Source organism: Callorhinus ursinus, unplaced genomic scaffold (assembly GCF_003265705.2).
Source record: "Callorhinus ursinus isolate GAN/ISIS: 27379988/994484 unplaced genomic scaffold, GSC_fseal_2.0 scaffold107, whole genome shotgun sequence".
In the NCBI taxonomy this organism is placed as follows: Eukaryota; Metazoa; Chordata; class Mammalia; order Carnivora; family Otariidae; genus Callorhinus; species Callorhinus ursinus.
The window spans coordinates 582,620-608,657 of record NW_027397169.1 but is presented as its reverse complement, the minus strand read 5'-3'; the positions used below and the strand labels follow the sequence as shown (position 1 = coordinate 608,657).

The following is a 26,038-nucleotide window of genomic DNA, read 5'->3' as shown; positions in this document are numbered from 1 at the left end:
CCTGGGCTCAAAATAAACATCTGATCTGGCCTGCCGAGTTCTGAAGTCTGCGTGTGAGCCTGGCGCGGGTATAGGGGGCAGGAAGCAGAGGCCTTGGATCAGGACTTGGGGGCCGGGCTCACACGCCCATGTATACGTGTGCAGATGGAGGCCAGAGGAGACCCAAGGGAGTTTTTCCCAAACAGGAAGGGACACCCAACCCCACGTGCTTAAGTTTTAATAAGCTCCGCCTCCTTCCTCAAGCCCTGCACCTGCCCTCCTGCCTCCGGCGGTCTTCCCAAAGCCAGGCTTTATCCGCTCTCCACCCCCACCCTGGATGGAGCCTGCCCTCGCTAAAGGCCTTGACCTCTGGTCTCTGCTCCAGCGCCCTCTGTCTAGTCTAGAGCTCTTAACTGTCTCCTGTCCGAGTTCCTCCCTTCCCTCCAGCGGGACTACTAGCTCCATTTCACAAATGAGGAAACTGAGGCTCGGCTCGGCCATGTCACTTGCTCTAGGTCCTCAGGGCTGGCCAACCCCACAGCCCGGGTTCTTGGCTACCACTGAACAGCTGCCTTCTTGCCAGGGTCCACCCCTTTTGGAGAAACAAAGCACACAGTAGGAGTTTCCCAAGACTCAGTCCCGGAATGGAGGGAGGGCAGGAGATGTAAGGTCTCGGCTCCAGTTCACGGAGGAGATAAAATGCAGGCAGGTGGGGTGTCTCATGCGCTCCCACCTCCGTTCGCATGCCCATCTCTCCATTTTCTCCCATCTAAACGGTTCTCTTCGGCCGCAAACGCGGAGCCACGCCCCCATCTGTTTCTGCCTCCGCGCGGTGCTTTCTGACCCCAGCGGCCTCCGTAACCCCGCCTACCAGGGAAACGGGCCCGGAACGCCGACACCGCCCTCGCCGGCATGAAGCCTCCGCAGCGGCGGCGAGCGGCGCCGGCGCGCTACCTGGGTGAGGTGACCGGCCCCGCGGCCTGGAGCGCCCGCGAGAAGCGGCAGCTGCTGCGACTACTGCAGGCGCGGCAGGGCCAGCCGGAGCCGGACGCCGCTGAGCTGGCCCGGGAGCTGCCGGGCCGCAGCGAGGCGGAGGTGAGGGGGTCCTGGCAAGGGAGCGGGGCTGGAGGCCCGGCTAGGATGTGGGCGGGGCCGACTTGCGGCTGAGGGGCGGGGAGGCGGGGCGAGCGTGGGGTGGGGGCGGGGGGACTTGGAAGGGAGGCCGGGGTGGGCGGGGCATACATGAGGCTGAGGGGCGGGGCGAGGTGGAGGCCGCGCGTGCGAGAGGCTGAGGGATCGGTCGGACTCCGAATTAGACGGAGTGGAGGCCCGAGTCAGGGCGGAAAGGGCAGTGAAGCTGAAGTGAGAGCCAGGAAGCGGGGCCAAGTGGGTGAAGCGGGGCGCTGAACAGGGTAGTAACTTTGCAGAGGGTGGGCCCTGGCTGCGGGGAGGAAGCAGAACCGGCCTTATACCTTTATGGGGTGGCTGGTCACACCTGGGGCCTGGGCCCGAGCCCCGGGGCAGAGTCACTGAGACCTGTAACCCTGGGGTAGCGGGAGGCTAGGGAGCAGTGCCGGTGCTGGAGCAGGCAGTAGGCTTTGGCCCCTCTCCCCAACCCTGGGCGTGTAGAAGGCCCATTCGGCCTCCTCCTCTTCTCCAGATCCGGGACTTCCTGCGGCAGCTCAAGGGCCGCGTGGTCCGGGAGGCCATTCAGAGGGTGCATCCCGGTGGCCCGCAGGGTCCGAGGCGCCGGGAAACACAGACCCCGGCCCCCATCGAGGTGAGGCAGGACAAGGCCCGCCAAGACCGGGCCCTGGGGCATGGTGTGGGTGTTGGGGGGGCATAACCTGGTCAGGGGAATCCCCAGGAGGGGCAGGGCTTGGAGACCCTCGAGGGTTGGTCCCTAGGCTGACCGTGTGCCTTCTGGTCGCCCCATCTAGGTATGGATGGATCTGGCTGAGAAGATAACAGGCCCGCTGGAGGAGGCCCTGACTGTGGCTTTCTCACAGGTACAGCCGTCCCGCAGGCAGGATGGGGGTGTTATGTATAAGTCTAAATTAGGGGGACTTGGCTCCGGGGCCCTTCCTCTTGCCAGCTCTGTGACGCCGGCCAGTCACCGAACACTCTGAGCCTCAGTGACCCTGCTTCCGACAGCTCCCGTGTGTTACGTCTAACAGGGTGGATTTGGTGAGCCGGTGGAGGTGGAGAGCTCAGCCAGGTGCAGGGCAGCAGAGAGGCCGATGGGAGGACTTCCCCCTTTTCTTCCCTGATCTCTCTTCCTGCCAGGTACTCACCATCGCGGCCACCGAGCCCGTCAGCCTCCTGCACTCCAAGCCCCCCAAGCCCACACAGGCGCGTGGGAAGCTACTGCTGCTCAGTGCCCCCGGAGGGCGGGAGGACTCCAGCCCGGACACCGCGGGCCCCGCCCCTAAGGCGAATGGCCCCGCCCCCGAGGCACCTTCTGCATCCCTGGCTGAGCCCTCGGTGGAAGGGGACTTCTCCGTGGACTTTGAGAAGATCTACAAGTATCTGTCGTCCGTCTCCCGCAGCTGCCATGGCCCTGAGCTTTCTGCAGCTGGTGAGAATAACGGGCAGGGGCTGGGAGGGAGTGAGCCCCGGGCAGCAAGGCCCGCCCTGCCCTCACCCCACACCTCTGTGTCCATCACCAGAGGCAGCGGTGGTCCTCGACCTGCTCTTGGCACTTCCCGAGGAGCTCCTCCGCCTGCCCTGCAATGCCCTGGTTAAACACATGTCGGATATGTACGTGCACCTGACAGGCCCTCAGCCGGACCCAGCCATGGAGGGCCTGGCGCCCGGAGCTGAGGATGCCGGGACAAGCTCCCCGGGGCGAGAGGAGGCCAGCCAGGCCGTGCCCCTGGCTCCGGAGAATGCCGGGCCCAGTGAACCAAGGTCTGCTTGGCAAGCAGCTGGGGTCTGCCCCCTGAACCCATTCCTGGTGCCCCTGGAATTTCTGGGCCAGGCAGCCAGCCCTGCGAGGTGAAGGCCTGGCAGGTGGAAGACACACCAGACATTTGTGAGCCCCCTGGCCCTCAGTCCTGCCCGGGCTGGTCCTGGGTTGTCAGGAGGACCCAGCCACGGTGGAAGGTCCCTGACATGGTGGGCAGCAGGGGGTGGCCTTGAAGAGGACCGACACGGTAGGGGTCTCTGAAACAGAAGCACAGTTGCACAGGGGTTTGGCCATGGAACTGAGGTGGGGGCAGCCAGTCCCCCTCCCCCCAGCTCCTGTCCCTTCCAACATTCTGTATCCTATGTCCTGTGAGTAAAGTTCTTGCCAATCTGTCTTGCTCCCTTTTTCCTGTGAGTTAAAGGCGGGAGTGGAGGCTCAAAGTGCCAGAAGGAGAAGTCAGAGGTAGGAGTGCTGGAGCTTGGGGTCCCAGGCCTGAAGGGGGGGCATGTGGGGGGGAAGGCATAGTCATTAGTAAAGGCTGCCGCTGCCGCCAGGTCTGGTTCAGTGCCACCTGGAGTGACCTTGGTCTGGCCGTGAAGGGGACCCTCAGTGACTGTGTGGAGGATGAGGCCTGAGCCTGACAGATGTTGAGTGCAGGGTTTTCAGCGCAGGTGACCTCCTCTCACACAGATGAAGAGAAGAGAAGCCAGCAGAGGGTAGCCAGGTGGGAGGAGCCAGGCCCCAGGTACAGGTCAAGGGTAAGGGGGAGCAAGTCATCCCCCCCACCCCCCAGCAAAGCAAGGAAGAGCAGGGACGGAGGAGCTGAGCTGGGTAGAGGAAGGGTCCTGGCTGCTGCCAAAGGCCCCGAATTCCCAGGAGTGTGGCGGGGTGTCCCTGCAAGGGGTCCCCCTTCATCAGCCTGCCTGAGGGTGTAGATTCAGGGGGAGGCTGGGGAGGGCACGGCAGGGGAGCCAGGTATCCTCCCACAGCCCCCCCCCCCCAGCCTAACTAGTCCTTTGAGAGCCGGTAGATGTGTTCGCAGAGCCCGTGCATTCACACAGCCTTCCTTTTATAGAAGCGCCTGCTTTTCCCCACATACTGCACACGGCTCCCCGGGGTACAAACAGGCTCCTGGGCGGGGGCTGTGGAGCAGAGCCAGCCCAGTCCGTGCTGCCCGTCCCCCGGCTTCCAAAGTGCGTGTGTGGATGGTGGGCAGGAGGAACCAGGCTGAGAGGTTTGGGGGAGCAGATGTGGTCAGTGCCAGGAGATCATGCCATGTCTTGGTGGCACCCTCCAGGGCTGGCTGAGCGGGCCCCCCCCACCCCCCTCCAGCCCCACTTAGTCCCGTTATTCCACAGCCTCCAGTCTCCCCAGGTTAAGGGAAAGAAGTGGGGGGTGGACCTTGGCGATGCGCAGAGCTAGTTCACCCGTCAGTCCCCCAGAATGCGGCCTGCATGTTTTGGCAGCATGGGGCAGCCATTAAGAGCATGTGGAAGTCAGGCCTGGGTTCAAATCCCAGCCAGGCTGGAATCCCGCCACTCAGTACAGTACAGGCTAGTCCCTCAGGCTGCCTGGGCCTCCATCCCCTGGGCTGTCGAACAGCGATGCTAAGAGGGCTCACTCTGGGTTCCGCAGAGGGGACAGGTCATGCGCAGCATGCGCTAACTCACGCGCCGCCTGGCATGTAGTAAGCGCTCAGTAATAGCTTTTATTGACACCATCGGCTCAGAGGCAGGGAGGAGGGGGAAGGCATGGGGAAGGCCGCGGCGGCGGGATGCGAGAAGGGGGCAGGGGGAAGCGGCAGGAGGGCCAGGGAGGGGCGCTGACCTGTACTGGGGAGAACCTGCCCGCACTCTTGCTCCCACCGAAAGCGCCGCGCGTCCTGGACACAACAGCCATTGGTGCTCTCCAGGCTCGGTCTCCGGGGCAGGCCGCGCAGGGCATATGGGTATGCAGCGTCCACCCCACGGGCGCAGGGGAGCCTGCCCCGCAGGAGCAGCTCAACACTAAGGGGGGATCGGGGGCGGGGGCGGAGTGAGGATGGCCAGACCACAGGGGAGGGAGGGGGGACACGGGGGTCCCCCGCATCCAGGAATGGACAGGACACTCATGCTCGGCGGCAGGACAATAGCAGAGCCACCTCTACGCCTTGGGGTGGGGGTGGGGGTCCTCTTCCCAGTCGGGGGCCAGCCGAGCCGGCGAGTTACGGAGCGAGGACGGGGCGGGATAAAGGCACGAAGTGGGGCTCCGGCCAGGCCGGGAGGAAAGATGGGAGGGGTCTGAGGGGGAGGGGCCGGACCTCTAACGGCCTCCTTCCTCGGGCTAGGCGCTGGGGCGGAGGTCCTGAGCGCGATCCCTGCCAGGCGGCGCCCCCGTCGGGTCGGCCCCTCGGAGAGCGGCCGGGCACCGCTCAGACCAGCGCGTAGTCGAACTGCCCACGCTCGAGCGCCTCCTTGTGGTCGGTCCAGGACGAGGCGGGCATGCGGCTGTAGGGGTCGAGCAGGATGCGCACGCAGCGCACCATCAGCAGCACCAGCACCACGAGCAGGCAGAGCACGAAGGCGAACACCGTGCGCTGCTCCGCGTCCAGGCCCGCGCCCACCGGGGGCCCCGTCGACGGCGGCAGCGGCTCGGGGGACAGCGTCCACGTCGCGCTCATGGCTCACATCGCCGCGCGCCCTGCGGAGGAAGGGCCGGCCGGGGGCGGCGGGATGAGGCTGCCCCTTCCCGCCCCTGCGCCGCCCCCTCCCGCCACCGCCCCCTGACCTTGCCCGGATACAGCCCCCGCCCGCGCCTCTGTCTCCCGGCTACGCCCAAGCCCGGCTCGCGGGGACCCAACTCCGGCCGTGCGTGCAGGTGGGGGCGCTGAGAGTGGGGAGAGGGAGCCCGGACCCGGCCGGCCCGCGCACAACAGGTGCGAACGCGCAGCCCGGGCGGCGCAGCGGTGAAACCCTGTCCCCCGCCCCGCTCCCTTTGTTCTCGGCGTCCCGGGGACTCCTCCCCCACCACCCCCACCCCGCCGCGCCCCTCACCCTGGCCTCGACCGGGACGGGGACCGAGCTCCCGGTGACTGCGCTCTGCTCCGGGACCCGCGCCGGCTCCGCTCTCGGCCTCTCCCCGGTGGTAGCGGTGGCGGCGGCGGCTGGCGGCGACGGCGGCGGCCCGGGCTCAGCCCACCCCACCCGCCCCTGGAGCGCTGGAGACCGAGGCAGGCGAGCCGCGCGCTAGCCGGGCCGCCGCGGCTGTTCCCATGGCGACGGGGGCGGGGCCGCCGCGGGGGGCGGAGGCTGCGCAGGGAGCGGTGCGCGGGCTCGCGACCCCGCCCCGGCCTCGGGGAGGACGGAGCTCCCACGCGGAGGCGCCTGGGAGACCGCGGCCACGGGGAGCCTCAGCACCGAGGACCTCGCCCACCCCACCAGCACCCCAGCCCGACTTCCGCACCTTCCCCCCATTCTCTGCGATAGACCCCTCGACCAGACGTCCTGCGCGGGCGGATCCCAATGCCTCCAAAAATCACTCGTATTGGCGCTCAAGCTCCTCCAGCTCTAGGAACCCCAACCCTCCGAGACCCCAGCCAGGCTATTGAAAGCTCCCTAGCTCTTGTCTCGGTCCCCGCCCTCCCCCCCCCGCCCCCCTGTCCCGCCCCGCCCAAGGGCGGGCAGGGTCCTGACCAGGCAAGACTGCCCCCTCCAGGGCTTCAGTTCCTTCAGTGACCTTGACCACTTCCCTGTGACCTCCTGGTCAGCTCCCACCCCACCCTAGTGACAGACACCTCGGACCACCCAAGTTGCTCTCCTGCACTTTGGTGATTTATTATTTCCAAATCTCAGGCATATATACAGGGGTAATAAGGGCACTGTTAAAATAAAAAACAGAGCCAAAATGGCCTGGCTGAAGTGGCCAGTGGGTCACTCTGAGTGGCAGGGGCCTGGGCCCTGTCCTCCTGCCTCCAGAGAGTCCCTGGGTAGGGGCCCGCTGGCCCCATCTGGTCTGTGCACCGCAGTGACCTCGCTCAGCTCCCCGAGGGGCCGAGGGGCAGCGTAGGGGCTGGCACTGTGGGGAGAAGCCCCCAGCAGCTGCCCGCCCTTCCCCATGCCGCCCTGGAAGAGAACCGACAGTCCTGTCCCCAGAGGTCGAGCTGCTGCAGGCAGACACCAGTCCTCTGGGTGTCCATCGCGTGCTGATCCAGCCCAGGAGCCCCCGGCCGTGGCCACCGTGCTCAGAGGACCTGCTCTGTGCTGGAGGCGGAGATGTCCAGAAGCCGCCAGGCTGCATAGGGGTTGAGCTCATCCTGGTCTCGGCAGAGCGCCCACACGTACAGCATGCGCAGCACCTTGTCCTGCCGAGGTGGGGAAGGTGAGGGCTGGGGACAGGGGGCTGTCGAGAGGAGCAGGGCAGAACACAGAGGGGACGCCAGGAGGGACCAGGGAGTGGGGCCGGGGGTGTCAGCCTGGCTCTGGGCTCCAGAGGCTGCAACTCAGGACTTAGCCCAACCAGACAGGTCAGTCACCCTCTGACCTCCACCAGGCCCGACTGGGACCCTAGACTTCTGGAGGCCCCGCCCTGCTGTTTCTGCACAGTCACAAAACCTCCTGGCTCCAAAGTGCAAGGCAGCTGAAGATGGCCACCCGCCCGTGCTGCTCCATTTCCTCCCGCACTCACCGGGTCACCCTCGACCACCTCGCCTTTGGGGTTCTTGATCACCATCACCAGCTGGGCCTGGAAGGTGATGATCAGCACAGGCCCCTGCTCCATCATCTTGCCCATGGCCAGCTGCAGGGGGGGAGGAGGGAGGGGGCTCAGAGAGTGGCCACACCCCTTCCCTGCTGCTCCCCTTCCTTGCTGCTCCCCTTTGGTGCAGCTCCCCGCTTCCCAGGGAGCGGCCCCAGCACTCCCCTCGTGCCCCTTGTCGGGCCAGGTCCCGGAAGGAGGCTGAGGAGTCCAGTCCTCCGTTTCCAGGTGGGAGAGTCCCATGAGACCCTTCCCAATGTGAGCCATTGTCTGAACTGCTAAGAACCCATGCAGCCTCCCCAGACCTGGGCTGGGCGGCCACATCAAGGCCCCGCAAAGGGGCCAGTCATGCACACAGGCAGGGGTAGAGGGAAGCACGCGCTGGCGTGTCTCCAGTTCCCCATAGGGACTGTCGGAGCCTGAGCAGTCCTGACAAAGCGCCCCCCTTCCCAGTAAAGGCGCAGGGACAATACTGCCTTTGGGGGCCCCGAGGGTCTGGGCAGCAGCACCCCTGCGTCTGCCACCTGCCTAAGAATTCTCCCACCACGGGCTTCTGCTGAAAGGGCCCTGGAGGTCCCTTAGCCCAAGCACCTGCCCATGTCAGGGCTCCTGCAGGGACGGGGTGCCCCTGTGACGAGCACACCCCCCGGGAGAGATACTCACATCAACGCTGTCGATATCCAAGATGCGGGAGTGGAACTGTAGGCCCAGGGCCTTGGCCTGCTGGATCGGGTGAGCCAGCTGGCTGTAGGTCTGCAATAAGAAGCCACACGCCTGGGGCCACACGCACGCACGCCTGGGGCCACATGCACGCACACATGCACGCCTGGGGCCGCATGCACACACACGTGCCTGAGACCGCACGCACGCAGGCCGGAACGCAAGCCCCGCCCAGGCACCGCACCACCAAGGCTGGCGCACCGCGGGGCCGGGCACACAGTCCTGGGAGGCTCTCCCTGCAGGCCGGCTTGCCAGCCGAGCTCCGAGCTTTCAGCCCTCGTACCGTCCAGAAACAGCTCCTGGCGCCGGGGTGTGCTATGCCAGGAGTGGCAGATGCCAGGAGCACGGGTCCAAGCAGGCGGGCTGGTGCCACCCGTTTGCTCGCCTGAATCACACACCCCTCCCTCGTTATACAGGTAGCACTGCATCAAGACTACGGACTGAAAGTGGTATCATCGGGAGAGTTGGTAATTCTCTTGCCACAAGATCTGAAATACACCCCCAGGGGTAAGTTGAGGCCTCTCTGGCTGATCTTGGACTTGCCCATATTCACCGCACTCTGAATCTTGGCCTGGAATCAAACGCGTTTTCTAGGATTTGCCCTAATCCATGGCTGCTCTGAAGTGAGCTGCCTGGGGTGCCTCCTCCTCGCTGACCAGCTGCTTCAGGAAGCTGCTGCCTGCAGGCAGCCCGTTCTTCCGAAGGGGCAGCGCACCCCGCGTAACACCCCTCACCCTCCTCAGCCTGCTCCCAGGCCCAGGACATGTGCAGCCTTGTAGCTTTCCTCCAGAAGCTTCTCTGGACTCAGCAACTATGATGGAAGACATTCCAATCACAACTACTTTTTATGGAAATAACTGATCTACCAAGAAAACAAATGCTGCCGCTCCCATTTCTGGTGTGATTCTTAAAAAATGACATTTAAAAACACCTCTGTGTGAGCACCTGCAACTTCAAGTGCATTTCCAGGGGCACCAGCAGTTCTCTGGCAAAGATAATCAACCACATCCTAATGGTCCCAAAGTATTAAAAAAAAAAAAAACCACCACCACCACTCACAAATGCCTGTTGGATTAGTCACCATGCAGAGGAGTATTTAAAAAAAAAATCCGACATCTTCTCCTCTGCTTTCTCCAAGTTGTTTGTGAGCTAGAAGCAGAACAGAGTCAGCCAAAAAAGGCTTTGGATTGCTTAATACAAATAAGCTTGGAAAAAGAAAAAAAAAAAAAAAAAACCCCACGAAGACACAGTCAGGGAGTGAGCGGGTGAGACGCGGTGGCCGGCCAGAGCCCTGCAGGCACGGGGAGGCTGCCAGGCTCTGAGGAAGACAGGGTGTGCTCCTGAGGGGTGCTGACCCGTCATCCATAGCCCGGCGCCATGCAGCCCGGGGACCCTGAGCCCCGACTCCGGGGAGCAGTCAGGCCTCATCAGGACACGGCTCCTCCCCATGCGGGAAATCTATCACCATCTGTTTTGATCTGTGTTTCGGGAACTCAAAGTGAGGACAGCTAATGAGTCCAGCCAGTGCTTTGTGTCCTGCAAATGCTGCCTGTGTTCGCACTGTACCCTTATGATGCCTGTGACATGGGCGTGATGATGGACTCTGGCCCAGACAAGGGAAGGTCACACACATCCCTCTCTGCCCAGCTCCAGCCCCTGGGGTCCCCCCACAATCAGGACACCAGACCCCGTCATGCCCTTCTCAGACCGTGCTGCCCAAGCAGATCTCCAAGCTGTGATTCTTTTTAGGCCTAACTAGAAAAAATAAAAAGAAAGAAGTACTCACAGCTTCATAGCACCAATCTTTGAGAATGTCGAGCTCTCCAGAAATCATGGCCTAAAAAGGGGAAAACAAAAAAAATTAGCTCAAGATTAAGAGGGGACGATCTAGGCAGGAGGCCCTCCCCAGCAGGCTCTACCTGGGGAGCAGGGGGCCGTGAATTGGGCTGCAGCAATGGGTGCCCCTCCTCAGGCCCTGGGGACCAAGGGCCTGTGTGTGTGACCCCCGGCAGCCCAGGGTGGTCCCAAGGGCCTTGTGGGAGGAGGCAGAGGAGGGTGGCAGCGTGGTGGGCTCACCCTGGCCAGGAAACTGAGCCAGGGAGGCCAGGAGCTGCATTCTCCCTCTACTGGGGATGGAGCTTTGCACAGCTGGGTCCACAAAGGCACAGAGGAGGGGTCCCGGGGGTGGCCTCCCCAGGTGCCATGGGGGAGACCTCTGTAGGAACTCGGAGGCAGGGCCAAACCTGCTCAAGGTGACGGAGGAGCTGAGGGCCCGAGGGAAAGCACAAGCAGGCTGGGGGCTGAGACAGCCTCACCCCAGAAGAAACTGCCTGTGCTCGGACTGCTGCTTTTGGGGATCACTCCATGTCTACCTCCTCCCGCCCTGCCCAAAGTGGCATGAGGGACCTGGGAAATCGGAAGGGAGGGGACCCCATGAAGGTCACTGGGATGGAGGAGGCAGGAGGAGGGGACAGGAACCCAATGGGGCTTGCAGGGCCTTTCTGTGGTCTCATTAGGACTTTTCCTAGGCTCCGGCCACATCTTGGGGGCTCAAGGAGCAGATGTGGTGGAGGAAAAGGCAGCCGACCTCGGGCAGGGGCCTTGTGGAAGGCTGGTTGCAGCGGGACCTTGAGCAAGCCGCTCCCTCTTCGTTTCCGAGCCAGGAAGGGGATAGAAGATGGGATTCAGGATTCCCATAGAGAGGACACCTTGGAGGAGAGCCCCCGTAGGGTCTTCCTCATGGCTTGCCCCACGGGCTACAGCTTCCCCCACTCCTGAAAGGCCCCGGGCAACCGCTCACTGCAGCCTCCAAGGAACCACCTCAAGCAGAGAGCACGAGGGAGCCAGATAGGACGCTCCAGGCTGGCTTTCAAGGGAGGCAGGAATTGCTGCCGGACATCGTGACAGGGAACTCAGTCCCGGGAGCAGACGCACCCGACAACCAAGGCAAGAAAGCAGCTGCCGTCGTGGGGACCAGCAGGGCCCACGGGCGACCCCAGATGCCTTCTCAGAGGTGCGTGACTAACAAGGGCCAGGCGTGGGGTGCTCAGGCCTCTGAAGGCGGGACAGGTGTCTGCCCCGGCAGAGCGCTCCATCAGGCTGCAGCCGGTGTCATGCGCAGCCCAGGGCGACAAGAGGCCCGTGGGATGGGGAGGGCCCGCTGAGGGGGCAACCCACCTCCAGGACGTTGGGGATGATGTCGTTCTCACACTGCTGCAGGAACCGCTCCTTGTCAAAGGCGGGGTCAACTCGCAGGATCTCCGTGAGCACCTCTGACATCTCCGTCTTGGAGAATAGGCCCCCTGGAGGCAGCCGAGCCAGGAGTGGGTCGAGGGCCCATGGCCCTCCCCTGCTGCCAGCCCCGGTGACAAGGACAGGCAAGCCACTCACCCAGCAAGTCTGTGACCTTGTCTGTCAGCACACGGGACGCCCGGATGAGTGCGTTGTCACTTTCGTCATACTTCATCTTCATCTCGAAGAACCCTGTGGGGACATGGGCTGGGGTCAGGGGGCCCTTCCAGAATGACACCCCTACTCCATGACTTCCGAGGGCTCCTCGGGGCCCCTACGAGATCCACTCTCCATGCAGGCTGGGTAAACGAGGGGCCTTCTCTGAGCCTGTGTCCCCAGCGGTGGGCCGAGGGGGCTGTGCAAACCGTGAGGGGCTGCCCTGCTAGCTGGGGCTCTCCCTTCAAAGGAAACAGGCCTCTAGCAACCCTCACAGGACAAGGGACGAGGGTGGGTGCCACCTGGGGAGCCCCATGCCCCAGACGAGACCAGAGAACTCGGGGCCTCAAGCTGGCTGGCCGGGCTCCACCAGCGCTCCCTGTGAGGGGGTGTCTCACGGGGGAATCCACAGCCGTGTGCCCGGTCGCCCTGTTGCTAGCAACCGCTCTGGCAACGGCAGCGATGGGTGACTCGGCCCCCATGGTAGGGTCCCTGGCCCGCCAGCCCAAAATGTACCGGGCTGCCCACGTGAGCAGGGCTGCCTGTCGGCCTGTGCTCTGCCAGAGCTCTGCTGCTCACTGGCTGGGCGATCCTGTGGAAGTGGCTGGTCCTCTCTGACCCCGGTCTCCTCCTCTGTAAAGTGGGGGTCTGGCTTGTGCCCAGCACATGGGGAGCACTCAGTGAGTTTCCGCGGTCACGCCTACGCCGTCAGCTGAGCCTCCGAGACGTGAACACTCACGATTAAAGACCACATTGTTGTCCCTGAAGTCTTTCCACTGCTGGTACCACTTGGAGTCCTTGTGCAGCACAACTCCCAGGGCCTCCCTGGGAAGACCGGGCCAGCGATGAGCAGCAGCGCAGGAGCCCCCAGGCGCTAGCGCACGCACCCGAACCCTCCCACCCACCCGGCCCTGGGGCGAGGGGTGTAGCGGGACAGCCCACCCCTCGCCTCTCAGCCTCCTGCCTCCTCTCTCCTGTTCCCCACCCCACCTGCTCCCCCAGATGCACTAGGGAGCAGGAACTGTTGAGCAGAAAGGAAGCTGGGGAATGAACTGACTCGGGCAGAACCTTCTGCAGGCGCTCGACCACACCCAGTGCGTGGGGTGGGACACAGGCGCTGGCTGGTCTGCTACCTACTCATTGGGCTCAAACACCTTCTCTTCCTTGAACTTCTCTCCCGCAAACTCCTTCCTCTTCCTGAGCCGCTCTGGCCTCCGATAGGGCCCGGTCTGCCCCAGCACACTCTCGTCGAGCTCCTTCTTCACGGACTCCACCCCCTGGAGGGAAGCAGCCAGCCACACGGTGGGCACTCGGGACCTGCCCGACACCGCAGACCACCACGGTGGGCCGGTGTGTTTGCACCCCACGTCAGAGAGCATCTGCTGGGAACCCCAACGTAGGGCCTGATGACACCCCAGGGGCTCGGCCTCCCCCAGTGTTGAGGTCACGTGGCTCAGAGTGACCTGCCCGACTTCCCTGCATGGGCAGTGGGACTGTTCGAGATGGACCTTGCTTTTCTTTGGCCTCCCTCTCATTCCCCGAGACAGGGGCTCTGGCCCTGTTCAGCTGCCTGTGCATGCCCCCCTCTGTAGGGCCTGCCCCTTCCACCTGTGGCTCCTTCCCTGTATGTTTCTCTGTCACATGTCGCTCAGGAACTGCTCATCCCCAGCTGGGACCCCAGACCCCTTGAGAGCAGAAACGAGGACTTTCTATCTTGTGGCCCCTGTGGCCAGCAGAGGGCTCAGCCATGGGAAGATTTGACAGGTGATGGGGAACGAATTCGGGACCTCCAGTCACCCTGAGTGCAAAAGGTCCCTGGTTTAGGCGCACAAGCTAAGGATGTTAGCAGCTGAGAAGCTCTCACTTGCCCGAGGCTGCCTAGCTGGGAGTGAAGCGCAGACCAGGGGCCTCGGGTGGGCTGAGCTCGAGGTGGGAGCTCTGGCTCCTGGACTCTTGAGCAGGCCAAGGCAAGGGCGCCCCCGGCAGCAAGGGCACCAGGCTGACCCACCTGAGAGAGGGCTCTGAAGGCAGCAGTCTTGCCCAGCTTCCCCCCACCCTTGGACACTGACTCGGCGGACTGCCTGGCAGTCTTGGCTGCTTCTTCCACGCTCTCCTTGATTTTCCGGCCAAGGTCGCTTTTACTGACTTCGTCGAGACTCTACTGAGACAGAGGGACAGGGGTGTCAGCACAGCACCGCTCGGGGCCCACATGAGCTTCCCCAGAGCTAAGGCCAGTTGAGCCTTCAAAGGGCAGGAACAGGTGTTCTGAGCTCGTCTGGCCCGTGTACAAAGTCTGGGGTGCTGGACCCCTGGGCTCTGGGCTAGACACCAGGTCAACTGGCTCTCCCCAGAATGGACAGGAGAGGCAGCTGAGGTCTAACAGGGGAGAAACCTGCGTCCAGCACTGCACCGGCCTGCCCTGCTCTCTTGCCCAGAACAGAGAAAAGCAAAACAAGGTACAAAAAGGAAGCCCCTGGCACAACTCCCTGCCCTCCCTGCCCTCCCCACCCTCGCCTGGGGGCGAAGCAGCGCTTCCTGGTTTTTAGGCAGGAAGAAAAAAAAAAAAAATCCTCGTCTCTGCTCCAGTCTTTGCCAGCGGCAGCCAAGCTTCTCACCCGAGTGGTAAACTGCAGGGCGTGAGGGCTAGTGTGACTTCGCCCTCCTTCCTGGGGGCGCCGTGCAGCCTAACTCCGGAAGCCACCCCACCGGGCCGGCTCTTCCCTTGCCTGCCGCCCACGGCTCCGCAGCCCCGGGGCCAAGTCCCGCCCTGCCTGGGCACCAACTCTGCCGCCGCTCCCAGCGCTGCTCTCTCCTCCCAGACGCGACCCACAGATGGCCCCGAGCCGTGGCCAGTGGAGCGTGGCACGGCGGCCCAGAGACCGTTACCTCCTTCACTGTGCCAGAGAGCTCCCCCAGCTTCTTCTTTATCACCTCACCCGTGCGCACTGTTTCGGATTCAATGGTTTTCTACGGAAGGGATGGTGTTTGTTAGGCCGCCGCGGGTATCTTACAGGCAAGGGTCCAAAGAAGCATTTTTCTCAGCAGCCCTCTCCCCCGCCAGCCTGCCCACCCCGGGGCCCCTCACTGCCCCACAGCCCGGCCGGCGGGCTCAGCAGCCGAAGGCTGACACGTGGAGACCCTCCAGGCCCAGCCCCTGGCTCCACTCCCTTGCTAGGTGCAGGGGTGATCTGGCCCCCTCCGCAGCCCCTCCCCCGGCTCACTGACATCATCCTGCCTCACTCTGCACCCCTGCAGCTGCCAGCCCCTGCCGGATCTCCCAGAGTCACTGTCCCCCCGACCTGCCCCCAAACCACCCCTTCCTTAATGGAAAGGAAGGGCGACCTGCCGCCGACGGAACTGGCCTTGCGCATGGCCTGGGAAGGGGCCCAGAGAACAAAAAGCCCAGGGGCCTGGAGCGGGCGCCCACTGGTAGGAGGGGAGGCTGCCCTCACCTCGCAGCCCTTGTGTGGCAGAGGCGGCAGAGCCCGCTCGCTAAGAGACAGCGCCCATTGATGACACCTGCAGTGTTGTAACCCGCTTTCTACCCGCTTCACTCAGAGGGCCACGACCAGCTCTCAGGAGCAGTGCATCTCAAGCCGACTGCCCCAGCGGTCATCGGGGGAGGCTGGCTGATGCACACGTGGGCCTGGCAGCTATGGGGGGCTCTGAGAACCCTGCATTTTTCACGCGCTCCCCAGAGAAGCTGGTGCTGCCAGTGTGCAGAGCACGGCGCTCCATCTCAGCACAGAAACGGAGGGCTGGTGACGTACTCCTGTCCCCCCCTGCCCCCAGCGCCAGTGCAGTGACCTCACCTTCCCCCGCCACGCCGGCACCGCGCCGGAAGCAAGTGTCCCACCAGGGGGGACGCGAAGCAGAGGGACTCACGTATTTCCTTCTGGCTTCCTGGAGCGCATCGGACTCTTCCAACTTGCGGGCCTCATCTCGGAACTTTTTTATACTTTCTTTCATTTCTTTGTTTTTGGCTAATTCTTGTTTGATATTATCCAGCAAGCCAGAGAGAAAGCCTTTCCTGTTTCCAGAAGAATAGGATCTGGACTAGAAAGAATGTAAAAGAAAACAAAGGGTTTGTACTTTTTCCTCTGTATCGATACGGGTTTCACAATGAATAGCTACCTCTTTTATGAGCGACAAAAGTCAAATCAAAAAAGCATTAGGTGAGGGGCGCCTGGGTGGCTTGGTCAATGAAGCATCTGTCTTCAGCTCAGGTCATGATCCCAAGGTCCTGGGATGGAGCCCCACGTTGGGCCCCCTGCCCAGTGGGGAGTCTGCTTCTCCCCAGGTGCAGGGGTGATTTCTCCCTCTTCCTCTGCCCCTTACCCCCAATTTCTGTTCTCTCTCTCTCCCTCCCTCCCTCTCATAAATAAATAAAATCTTTAGAAAAAAATAAATAAAAAATAAAAAAGCATCTGGTGGTAAACTGTGAGATGTCCAGACAATGAAATGTTATTCAATAATAAAAAGAAATGAGTTAGCAAGCCATGAAAAGATACTGTGGCCTTCTGCAACGTCATATGTCAATGACATCTCAATTTAAAAAAGACACAGAGGAACCTTAGCTGAGAGAAGCTGGTCTGAAGAGCCTCCAGACGGTATGATCCCCGCTCTAGGCCCTTCTGGAAAAGGTGAAACCATGCAGACAGTAAAAGGATCCGTGGTTGTCACGGGCTGCTGGGGTGGGGGGGAGATGAATGGGCCGAGCCCAAGGGAGGTTCCGGGCACAGAGACGACTCTCTGCGACCCGACGATGGTGGACACAGGGCGGATGTCTGTCCACAGCCCGGGAGTGTACAGCACCCAGAGCGAACCCTGAGGCAAACCGTGGACTGCAGTTAATAATAACAGATCAATACCTGCTCATGAGTCGGAACAACCATGCTACACTAATGCAAGATGCGCCTCATGGTGAAAACGCCTCTCGGGGAAAACTGTGTGCCCAGGTGGGAGAGGGGGAGAGGAAGTTGATGGGAACTCTCTGTACTTCCTGTTCAGATTTTCTGTACTTCTAAAAGTGCTCAAAAGAATAAAGTCTATTCTAAAACAAAACAAAGTACCAGGCTCCTTCTTCAACAGAGGAGACCCTGGATGAGAAACGGGCGCAGCTTAGAATCCTCAGAGGGATTCAAATGTGCTCGTCTAAGGTGAAGGTCAACACCCAAAGGGGCCCTTGGCCCAGGACTGGGACAACATCCCAAAGAAGCTGGCATAGGACCCTACTCCCTGGGCTTCTGGAGCCGGGGTAACTTCTTCCTTTGGGGTCACTCTCAAGTCCCAAGTTGGGCTTCACATGTCACCCCAGGGCTTGGCGCAAACCTCCCTCATCAACCCACAGGATCACTGTCACCAAGAACTGAAGCTCAGGGGTCCCCCTCATAGGAAAAACCCGACACAACACACCCAGAAGCCAGAGCCTAGGGAGGCCAAAAGAAAGGCCAAGGCCCCACTCCAGGCACAAGAGCCAGTACACTGCCCAAGACAAGGCTCCAGGGTCAGACTGAGCCAGGGTCGGATCCCTGCTTCGCCAAAAGCATGAGAGCAGGCTCTGAAAAGGGAATGCTTGGAGAGCCATGGGAGGGAGCCGCGGCACGGGGCAGGGGCCACTTCCATGGTGTGCCAGTGCACCGCCATGGCCGGGGCCTGCCTTCCCAGTTTTCAGGGTGACTGACTCCTGAGCCCCCATCAAGCCCCAGGGCCAGCCTGGCCAGCCTTTCTCAGGATGGGGAGGGGGAGAGGTGAATGGACTCTTGGTGAGGGAGTCCAGGCTCTAAGACCATCTGGGAATGCGCCACCGCCTGTGTGAGTCTACTGCTGGGAGGAGACTCAGAGGGAAGGGCAGGGTGTGGGCTGCCCCGGTGTGTGGGTTTGGGGAAGTAGGTCATCTTCGGGGCTTTCCTCCCTGTGGTGGTGAGACACCCACGGAAAGAAGCATGGTTGAAGAGGTATGAAGGGAAGGGCAAAAGCTCTAGAAAACGCGGTCTGTGGGGAAAAACAGAAACAGAAAACTGAGCCCCCGAGACGGGTGACTCTGCTCAAATGCCTGGAGGGCTGTCACGCAGAAAAGGCAAGAGCCACAGGGAGGTGGATTTCAGCTGAGTCCAGGGATGCCTTTCCAGCGATTAGAGCTGACACATCATCTGCCTTGTCAGGCGGGAGTTCCACCTCTGTTAATGCCAAGCACCTCTGGAGGTCCTGAGAGGACCAGCACGCTGGACTCCGTAACCCCGAAGGCCTTAGATGTGGAAGGTCAGCCAACCAGTTGCCCCCTCTCTCCTGTCAACTAGGCCTGATCTTTCAGAAGACGTCCCCCCCCCCTCAGCTTGCTAGCATTCTGAGTCACTCACCACGGGCAGCTCTCCACTGGGCCAGCGTATGTGATAGGTACCATGGCGTAGCGGCACCAGGTTGTGGCTGGACAGAAACTGGACTCCACTGCCGAGGCATTTCTAATTGGGAGAGAAAAGAGAAAGACCCAATTCAGTTAAGAGAATGACTGGGAAGTAAGCAGTCCACACTAAAAAGCTGGGGGTCGCCCAAGACTCATTTGCCGATTTTTACCACATGCCTGTGCTGTAAGCTAGACCCTCTGCAACCTTGCTGAATTCTGAGAAGCCAGTGGAATCTTTCGGAAAAGACGACACTGGATCTGCACCTCCAGGGTCCACGTCTACTTTCCTGCCTCTGAACCTGGGGGAAACCAGAGAAGTCCCAGGAAATGCCAATGTATGGTGGAAGAAGGCGAATCATGCCAGTCTAATTTAATCCTGGAGACTGAAATGGGCACCCAGAGCCTCGATGCTGGCAGTAAACAGTCTTCTCTCATAAGCCTCCCCCACTTCTGCCAGCCCCAGAAGGCCAGAGACCTGGGCTTTCAGAGGTAAAACACAGAGAACTTACTGTTCCAGGCACAACCCTGGGAGAAACCTACCATGTCCCAGGGTTGGGTTGCCAGCAGGACAACTGAGGGGAAACCCCTGGGCAAAAACACTACTAATGTCATGTGAAAGGCATTTCTGCTCCCACCAAATGAAGAAGAACTTAAGCTCCATAAGAGAAGGGCCTGTGCAGGTCCTGTTCAACGTTGAAACCTAGCGCCCAGCACTGAACCATGCACGCTGGTGTCAATGACCCCAAAAAACCACTCTTCCAGGGGTGCCTGGGTGGCTCGGACGTTAAGCGTCTGCCTTCGGCTCAGGTCATGATCCCAGGGTCCTGGGATCGAGCCCCGCATCGGGCTCCCTGCTCCGCCGGAAGCCTGCTTCTCCCTCTCCCCCCGCTTGTGTTCCCTCTCTCACTGTCTCTCTCTCGGTCAAATAAATAAATAAAATCTTTAAAAAAACAAAACAAAACAAAACACTTCCATTTCCACATTCCCTGGGCCTTTCCTCTCCCTGTTTCACACCTCCTTTCTCCAGAAACTTTAAGCAACATCCCAAACTCATACAAATGCCACCATCTCCTATAGTTCAAGAGTAACTCCTGAGACGCCTGGCTGGCTCAGTCAGAAGAGCATGAGACTCTTGATCTTGGGGTCATGAGTTCAAGCCCCATGCTGGGGGTAGAAATGACTTAAATAAACTTAACAAAAAAATTATTTTTTAATTTTTATTTTATTTTTTTAAAGATTTTATTTATTCATTTGACAGAGAGAGACACAGCGAGAGAGGGAACACAAGCAGGGGGAGTGGGAGAGGGAGAAGCAGGCTTCCCGCGGAGCAGGGAGTCTGCTTCTCCCTCTGACCTTCTTCCCTCTTATGCTCTCTATCTCTCATTCTCTCTCTCTCAAATAAATAAATAAAATCTTTAAAAAAAAAAAAAAGAGTAACTCCTGGGACGCCTGGGTGGCTCAGTCAGTTAAGCGGCTGCCTTTGGCTCGGGTCATGATCCCAGGGTCCTGGGACCTGGCCCCGCATCAGGCTCCCTGTTTGGGAGCCTGCTTTTCCCTATCCCTCTGCCTGCCGCTCCCCCTGCTTGTTCTGTCAGATAAATAAAATCTTTAAAAAAGAGAGAGTTAACTCCCAAGAGTTTAAGTAAGTTGTTCTTTTCTGCCTACACCTATTGATCCTGGAGCCACTGACTTCAGCAACAGTCTGAGACAGAAGTGGATGGCTGTCTAACTTGGGAAAGAAATTCCACAGTAAGCCCAAACCTGAAGTTGGTGCCCCACCAGTTTTGTGCCCAAATCCAAACGTGCAAATTCAATCTCTCAACCCTGACTCAAAAGACAAGCAGCCAAGAAAAAAAAAAATCAGCCCTGAGTCAGACAGCTTCTTTCTCCCCACACTAGGATCCCTATAAGATATTTTCCTCCCTCCAGAGTCTGGCTCTGTCGTCAGTCTGACCCAGGATTCTGGCCAGGTCAGCTACCCCCCCCCCCAGCTGACACTGTGGGCAGGTTGCTTAACCTTTCTGACTCCCAGTTTCCTAACCGAGTTCCAGCAACATGAAATACTACTGTTTTCTGAGCAGGCCTTACACACCTCAACTCCTACCGCCGCTATGAGCTCAAGCTCTCAGCCAGGGAGAGAACTACCTCCCGCACTTTCACAGGGAGGGTTAGGAGGAGCGATGCAAGGAAATGCCCTCGGGAGAGGACCTGGCATATAAACGCGAGCCGTGACTGTCACGGTGTTTTGACTTCTCGCTCTTTCTCCACTGGGCGCCGAGGCCACCATTCACTCCCCTGTGCACGTGGAGTGTGATCAGGAAGTGAGGGGCGAGTCGCCCCCCGCCGGGCTCCGCCCTTGGCCACCTCCCAGCCGGCACGCTCTGCCCCCGCCCATGAGTTTCGCTCCGGGACCCCGGGCCCGGCCTCCGCCGACCCAACGCCCTAACCCCAAGGCTCTCGCTGAGCCCAAGGAAGGGCCGAGGGGGCCAAAGGCCTGGGGACAAAAAGGCCCTGGAGGTCGCAGGCCTGGAACTCCCTAGACCCGCCCCTACGCCGCACCCCAACCCTGCACGTCCGCTTACCCGCGGGCAGCGACACCAGCCTCCCCACAGCGCCGCCGCCGCCATGTTGCTGGATCCCGTGTAACCTTCTGGTGACGCGGCCCGATGGCGTCACCCACCGCGTCTATGTGGCTCGGCGTGGGCCTGGGAAAAAGCCGGCCCTGGGGGCGGGGTTTCGGAGAGGAAACAGCCTCTGATTAGACAGCATTCCCGGGGAGGGCGGGGCCTTGGGGAGCGGTCTGGAATAGGGGCGGGGCCTAATGAGCCGGAGAGTGCCTAGAGAACTAGGCCTCTGATAGGGCAGGATTTTTCGGAAGGCGGGGCCTGTGACTGGATGTCAGCGAGCGGGGAGCGGGCACTTTTTTTGAAGCGGAGACCTATGGTTGGATAAGACTACGAAGGGGCGGATCGTGAGGGCTCGAATTCCGTCCGAAGCGGTGATCTCCCCGACAGATCGCGCCGGGTTGCAGTGGTTGCAAGGACAAGTAGAGCGGCTGACCACAGGGATGGATTCAGTTGGATTCTGACTGATTGGCCCGCGGACCAGCCCGGTAGTGACTGACCCTGGCTCTCACTGACAGTGGCCTACAGTGACAGACAGACGGGCAAGTGAGTTGCTCCCTGAGCGAGAGCAAATGAGCCCACTTTGTACAGCACTTTGAGAAAGCTCCTGTTGGTTTTAGTCCAGAACAGGAAGATGAAGCTAAGACCAGGCTGGGTGGAGGCCGCTCCTCCGTGGATCCCGTGTGAATTGACACATCTGGCCCTAAAGAAGATTAGGCCTTTGTCTTTTTAGCACCTGGATACTATTTTCCATTTAGAGAATGCCGCCACCAAGTGGCGGTACCTTAACATGGCCTTGCGATCTGAGTCTAGGAGAGATGGGGAGCTGGTGCCGTGGGGGAGTCAATGCATGTTGCCTTTGCCCTATTGAAGCCTTTTGAGTTATTAAACTGTGATAAGGTCTGTGGGACTTGAAAGGGAGGCAACATACACTCCCTAGCTTCAGGGTTGGACAGATTCTCTGTCTCTCAGAAGCTCCGCCTGGAGGTGGGAGTAAGTAATGAGGGCTTCCACTCTGGCTTTGTTTGAAATGTCTTTACTCCAAGAAGAGCAAACTAGTTAAGTGGTTGGGATATATAGGTTTGTTGCTGAGAAGAAGGTCTGGAGGAAGAAGAGCCCTTGAAGGAGACTGGGCAGGAGTAGTCAACAGGTAGGAAGAGCGCCTGGAAGACCTCGGAGAAGGCAGGCGGAGTGCGGAGTGTTGAATGCTACAGGGAACTCAGGCAAGGCAGGCCAGGCCAGACCTGTGTCCATTGTCCTTGGCATTTTTGCAATATGGAGGTCCCTGATGAGACAAGCAAGAGCATTTTGGTTGAATGGTGATTGTGGAAGCCAGGTTTCAGTGGGTTGAGTTTTTTTGTTTATTTTTTACAGAGGTGTGCTGGAATCAGCTTGTACTGGCCGGCGAGAGCAAATTGTCGAATTTTCAGGAATTTGGGAGCTAGTTGTTAAACACGGCCCTTGTTTAAAAGTTCATTGTATAAACTTTCCCATCAAATGGATTGTATTTAGACAAAGGTAATAAATACTCAAAACTCAACACTTCCTAATTATTTTTCCACGTGTTGCTACTGAGGGTATTTACATAAATCACGTGTGTATGCTGGAAATACTGTTACACGTGCTGTTGCATCTTCTATCAGTTCCGTGTTCAGTGACACCGCATCAGTAGCTTGAAATCCGCCATGGTGGGAGGAGTATTTACACCACAGGAATTGGCAAACACTACAGATCGGGAGCTTTTGGTTCGTATGAAGGGCCAGCTAGTAAACATTCAGCCAGCATGTAGGGCAGGCATGGGCATCTCTGAGAAATCCTTGCTGTGTGTAGAGGGAAAAATGATGGCAGCTGGAGGAACATATGGGGAGCATTGAGGGTGCTCTGTTTCTTTTTCCACCTTTTCATTTTGAAACACTTGAAAGCCACAAACAAGTTGCAAGAATAGTATAAAGAACGCTCGTAGACGCTTCACCTAGATTCATTTTGCCATTTGCTTTAGCCATCTCTGTTATATATACACACACAAATACACACACACGTACATATACAAGCAGATTTGTTTTGCTAAACGTTTGAAGGAGAGTTGCAGACATCAAGACACTTCCCCTTCAATACCTAAGCACATTTCTGATAAGGGCATTCTTTTTTTTTTTTTTTAAGATTTTTATTTATTGGGCGCCTGGGTGGCTCAGATGGTTAAGCATCTGCCTTCGGCTCAGGTCATGATCCCAGGGTCCTGGGATCGAGTCCCGCATCGGGCTCCCTGCTCCTTGGGAGCCTGCTTCTCTCTCTCTCCCCCCCTCTTTCTCTCTCTCTCTCTCCCCCCTCTCTCCGTCTCTCATGAATAAATAAATAAAATCTTTAAAAAAAAAGATTTTTATTTATTTATTTGACAGAGAGACAGTGAGAGAGGAAACACAAGCGGGGGAATGGGAGAGGGAGAATCAGGCTTCCCGCGGAGCAAGGAGACTGATGCGGGGCTCGATCCCAGGACCCTAGGATCATGACCTGAGCCAAAGGCAGACGCTTAACGACTGAGGCACCCAGGTGCTCCCGTATTTTCCGTATTTTTACGACAGTGGGCATATAGTTGACGATACTGTCCTGTACACTTAAAAATTGGTTAGGATCTCTGGCTCTCTTACTCTCTAAGTCAGAAAGGGAGCCCTCACCAAGGACGAATTCTGCCAGCACCTTGATCTTGGACTTTCAAGTCTCCAGAACTGGGAGACATATTGTGGTTTCCTGCCCCTCCCCGCCCCCAGTCTGTGGTGTTTTGTCCCAGCTAAGACCTTCAGGTCTCCCGGGTCAGTAGACCAAGCCATGTGCTCAAGGCTCCTGGTGGGGTGGCAGGGTGTAGGGAACCTTCCCAGCGCTGTATGGTGAGCGTGCACCAGGCAAGGTCAATGGCAAGACCAAGGACCGGACAAGGACCAAGGCACTCAGGGAGCTGCCCTTTGGAGAAGCATCCAGAAAGCCAGTTCTTGGGAGTGTGTGTGTGCAGTGTTCATCCAGGAAGGGCAAGATTTGGGGCTGGGATTATCACAGAAAGACTGTTATTGCACTATGGCCATGTAACAAATTATTCCAAAGCAGGATGGCTTAACAGAGAGCAGAGTGGTGGTTCCTGGTGACTGGGGGGTGGGGAAATGGGAAGGTGTTGTTCAGTGCATATCAAGTTTCAGTTATGCAAGGTAAGTGCTAGAGTTCGCTGGCACATAGGGCCTACAATTCGCAATTCTGTATTGTGCACTTCAAAAATTTTAGTTTTAAAACGTTCATGTTAAGTGTTCTCCCACCCACCCACCCCCACCCCTAAAACAAAGGATACGAGAAGACTTTGCAGGTGAGGGATATGTTACCTTGACTGTGGTGATGGTGTCACGGGTGTGTGCATATGTCCAAAACGCATCACATTATATACATTAAGTATTTGCAGATTTTGCATATCCGTTATACCTCAATAAAGCTGTTTTTAACAATGTCATGGCTTAAGACGAGTTTGTATGCTCTCGCCATTTCTGTGGGTCAGGCATCTTGGTGTGACCCAGCTGGTCCTCTGGTTCAGTGTCCCACGGGTCTGTGATACAGGTGTCAGGTGAGGCTGTCATCTTCTCAAGGCCCGATGGGGGGAGGCTCTGCTCCAGGATCACTCATACAGCTGTTGGCAGGATTCAGTCCCTTGCCGGCTGTCGGACTGAGGGCCTCCGTTTCTCACGGGACCACAAGCTTCAGTGTTTGCCAAGTGGGCATGTGGCAGCTTCCAACATGGCAGCCAACTTCCGTCCACAGGTGTAAGAGAGGGCCAGCAAGGCAGAAGTCACAGTCTTTTGTAACCTAATCTCAGATGTGACATCTCAACCCACTTATCATATTCTGTTAGTTAAAATGGGCTCATTAGATCCTTTCTATACTCAAGGAAAGAGGATCAGACAAGAGCATGAATATAGGAGATGGGAACCGTGGGGGCCAATTTAGAACCCCTCTCCATAACTGTTAGAGTGTTTTGATTCTGCAGCCTGGGGAGGATGAGACTCAGGGCTCAGGGGTAATGCCCCCTGCATTTTGTATAGTTGTACTGTAACAAAACCTGGGGCCTGGGCAGTGTCTACTTTTTGTGCTTAGAGATTTCCTTCTTGGCCTATGTAAGTTATCAGTCTTTGTTACTGTCCCTTGGAAACACCTGTGATTAGTCATGCTGACAGCGTGTACTCTGGATAGGATGTGATACGATGAGAAGGGCCCTTCAGCTCTGGGGTTTTCTTCCCAAAACCGATCACCCCAGTCTATCTGTGGGAAAAGCATCAGATAGGTCCCAACTGATGGAGATTCTATAAAATTCCTAATCGGTTCCTCTCTGAATTGTCAAGGTCAAAGACAAGGAAAGTCTGAGAAGCTGGCCAAGCCAAGAGGAGGCTAAGGAGACGTAACAACTAGGTGAACTTAGGGAAAAGAACATTAGGGAGAATTTGAAAAAAATCTGAATAAGCTTTGCGCAGTGGCAGTATCGTAGCCAATGAGGTTTATCCGAGGCGCGATTATTGCTAATTGAAAAAAATCTGAATAAAGTATGGACTTTAGTTAATTATAATGGGTCAGCATTGGTTCATTAATTGTAACAAATATTTTATTCTAAGATATTATGACTAGAGGAAAGGCCATAGGGTGTATGAGAACTCTCTGTACCATCTTTGCAATTTTTCTGTAAATCTAACTTCTAAAATAGTTGATTTTTGTTTTCATTTTTAAAAAATATTTGAGAGAGAGAGAGAGCACACACACACACAGAGGGAGAGGGAGAAGCAGACTCCCCGCTGAGCAGAGAGCCTGACATGGGGCTTGATCCCAGTACCCTGGGATCATGACCTGAGCCAAAGGCAGATGCTTAACCCACTGAGCCCCCCAGGTGCCCCTCTGTGTCATTACTTTTTATGAATGCATACATTTAATATATTCATCTTCCTGAAGAGTGCTGTGTTCTCAATATAGACATTAATGTAAAAAACAAGGGCCTGCCCCTTGGGGCACCCGGGTGGATCAGTCGGTTAAGCGTCTGCTTTTAGCTCGGGTCAGGATCCCAGGGTCCTGGGATCGAGCCCCACATCGGGCTCCTCGCTCAGCAGGGAGTCCGCTTCTCTCTCTCCCTCTGCCTGCCGCTCCCCCTGCTTGTGCTCTCTCTCTCTCTCTAATAAATGAATAAAATCTTTTTTAAAAAAACCCAAGGGC

At 58.5% G+C, this 26,038-nt stretch overlaps 3 protein-coding genes and 1 pseudogene across 4 annotated transcripts; 2 read left to right on the top strand and 2 right to left on the bottom strand.

The window, feature by feature from the left end:
- Window positions 1-429: 429 nt before the first annotated feature.
- Window positions 430-3,279, top strand: SNAPC2 (small nuclear RNA activating complex polypeptide 2). 2 transcript variants are annotated; one of them, XM_025863074.2, is made up of 5 exons: window positions 441-1,074; window positions 1,640-1,759; window positions 1,920-1,988; window positions 2,266-2,557; window positions 2,649-3,279. In XM_025863074.2, the coding sequence occupies exons 1-5, from the start codon at window positions 892-894 to the stop codon at window positions 2,978-2,980; spliced, it is 996 nt and encodes a 331-aa protein (XP_025718859.1). In that variant the 5' UTR covers window positions 441-891; the 3' UTR covers window positions 2,981-3,279. The 2 variants fall into 2 exon arrangements, with proteins under 2 accessions (XP_025718860.1, XP_025718859.1); XM_025863075.2 differs by lacking the exon at window positions 1,640-1,759 and having other exon boundaries at window positions 430-1,074.
- A 1,293-nt stretch (window positions 3,280-4,572) lies between these two features.
- CTXN1 (cortexin 1) lies at window positions 4,573-6,144 on the bottom strand. Its single transcript, XM_025863073.2, has 2 exons — window positions 5,920-6,144; window positions 4,573-5,566 (listed from the first exon to the last, which is right to left on the bottom strand). The coding sequence occupies exon 2, from the start codon at window positions 5,544-5,546 to the stop codon at window positions 5,298-5,300; it is 249 nt and encodes an 82-aa protein (XP_025718858.1). The 5' UTR covers window positions 5,547-5,566; window positions 5,920-6,144; the 3' UTR covers window positions 4,573-5,297.
- A 530-nt stretch (window positions 6,145-6,674) lies between these two features.
- Window positions 6,675-20,888, bottom strand: TIMM44 (translocase of inner mitochondrial membrane 44). Its single transcript, XM_025863072.2, has 13 exons — window positions 20,771-20,888; window positions 18,145-18,246; window positions 15,671-15,841; window positions 14,672-14,752; window positions 13,794-13,943; window positions 12,923-13,062; window positions 12,525-12,610; window positions 11,729-11,821; window positions 11,516-11,640; window positions 10,125-10,175; window positions 8,282-8,371; window positions 7,550-7,660; window positions 6,675-7,226 (listed from the first exon to the last, which is right to left on the bottom strand). The coding sequence occupies exons 1-13, from the start codon at window positions 20,813-20,815 to the stop codon at window positions 7,107-7,109; spliced, it is 1,365 nt and encodes a 454-aa protein (XP_025718857.1). The 5' UTR covers window positions 20,816-20,888; the 3' UTR covers window positions 6,675-7,106.
- A 4,411-nt stretch (window positions 20,889-25,299) lies between these two features.
- Window positions 25,300-25,452, top strand: LOC112816703 (U4 spliceosomal RNA; annotated as a pseudogene).
- The last annotated feature ends 586 nt before the right edge of the window (window positions 25,453-26,038 follow it).

Bases quoted from the DNA above. Each gene is read 5' to 3' on its own strand.
- SNAPC2 (XM_025863074.2), top strand. From the start codon at position 892: ATGAAGCCTCCGCAGCGGCGGCGAGCGGCGCCGGCGCGCTACCTGGGT. The intron at 1,760-1,919 runs GTGAGGCAGGAC...CGCCCCATCTAG, and splicing joins AGACCCCGGCCCCCATCGAG to GTATGGATGGATCTGGCTGA. The intron at 1,989-2,265 runs GTACAGCCGTCC...TCTTCCTGCCAG, and splicing joins TGACTGTGGCTTTCTCACAG to GTACTCACCATCGCGGCCAC.
- CTXN1 (XM_025863073.2), bottom strand. From the start codon at position 5,546: ATGAGCGCGACGTGGACGCTGTCCCCCGAGCCGCTGCCGCCGTCGACG.
- TIMM44 (XM_025863072.2), bottom strand. From the start codon at position 20,815: ATGGCGGCGGCGGCGCTGTGGGGAGGCTGGTGTCGCTGCCCGCGG. The intron at 14,753-15,670 runs GTGAGTCCCTCT...TCCCTTCCGTAG, and splicing joins AGGAAGCCAGAAGGAAATAC to AAAACCATTGAATCCGAAAC. The intron at 11,822-12,524 runs GTGAGTGTTCAC...ATGTCCCCACAG, and splicing joins CAACAATGTGGTCTTTAATC to GGTTCTTCGAGATGAAGATG.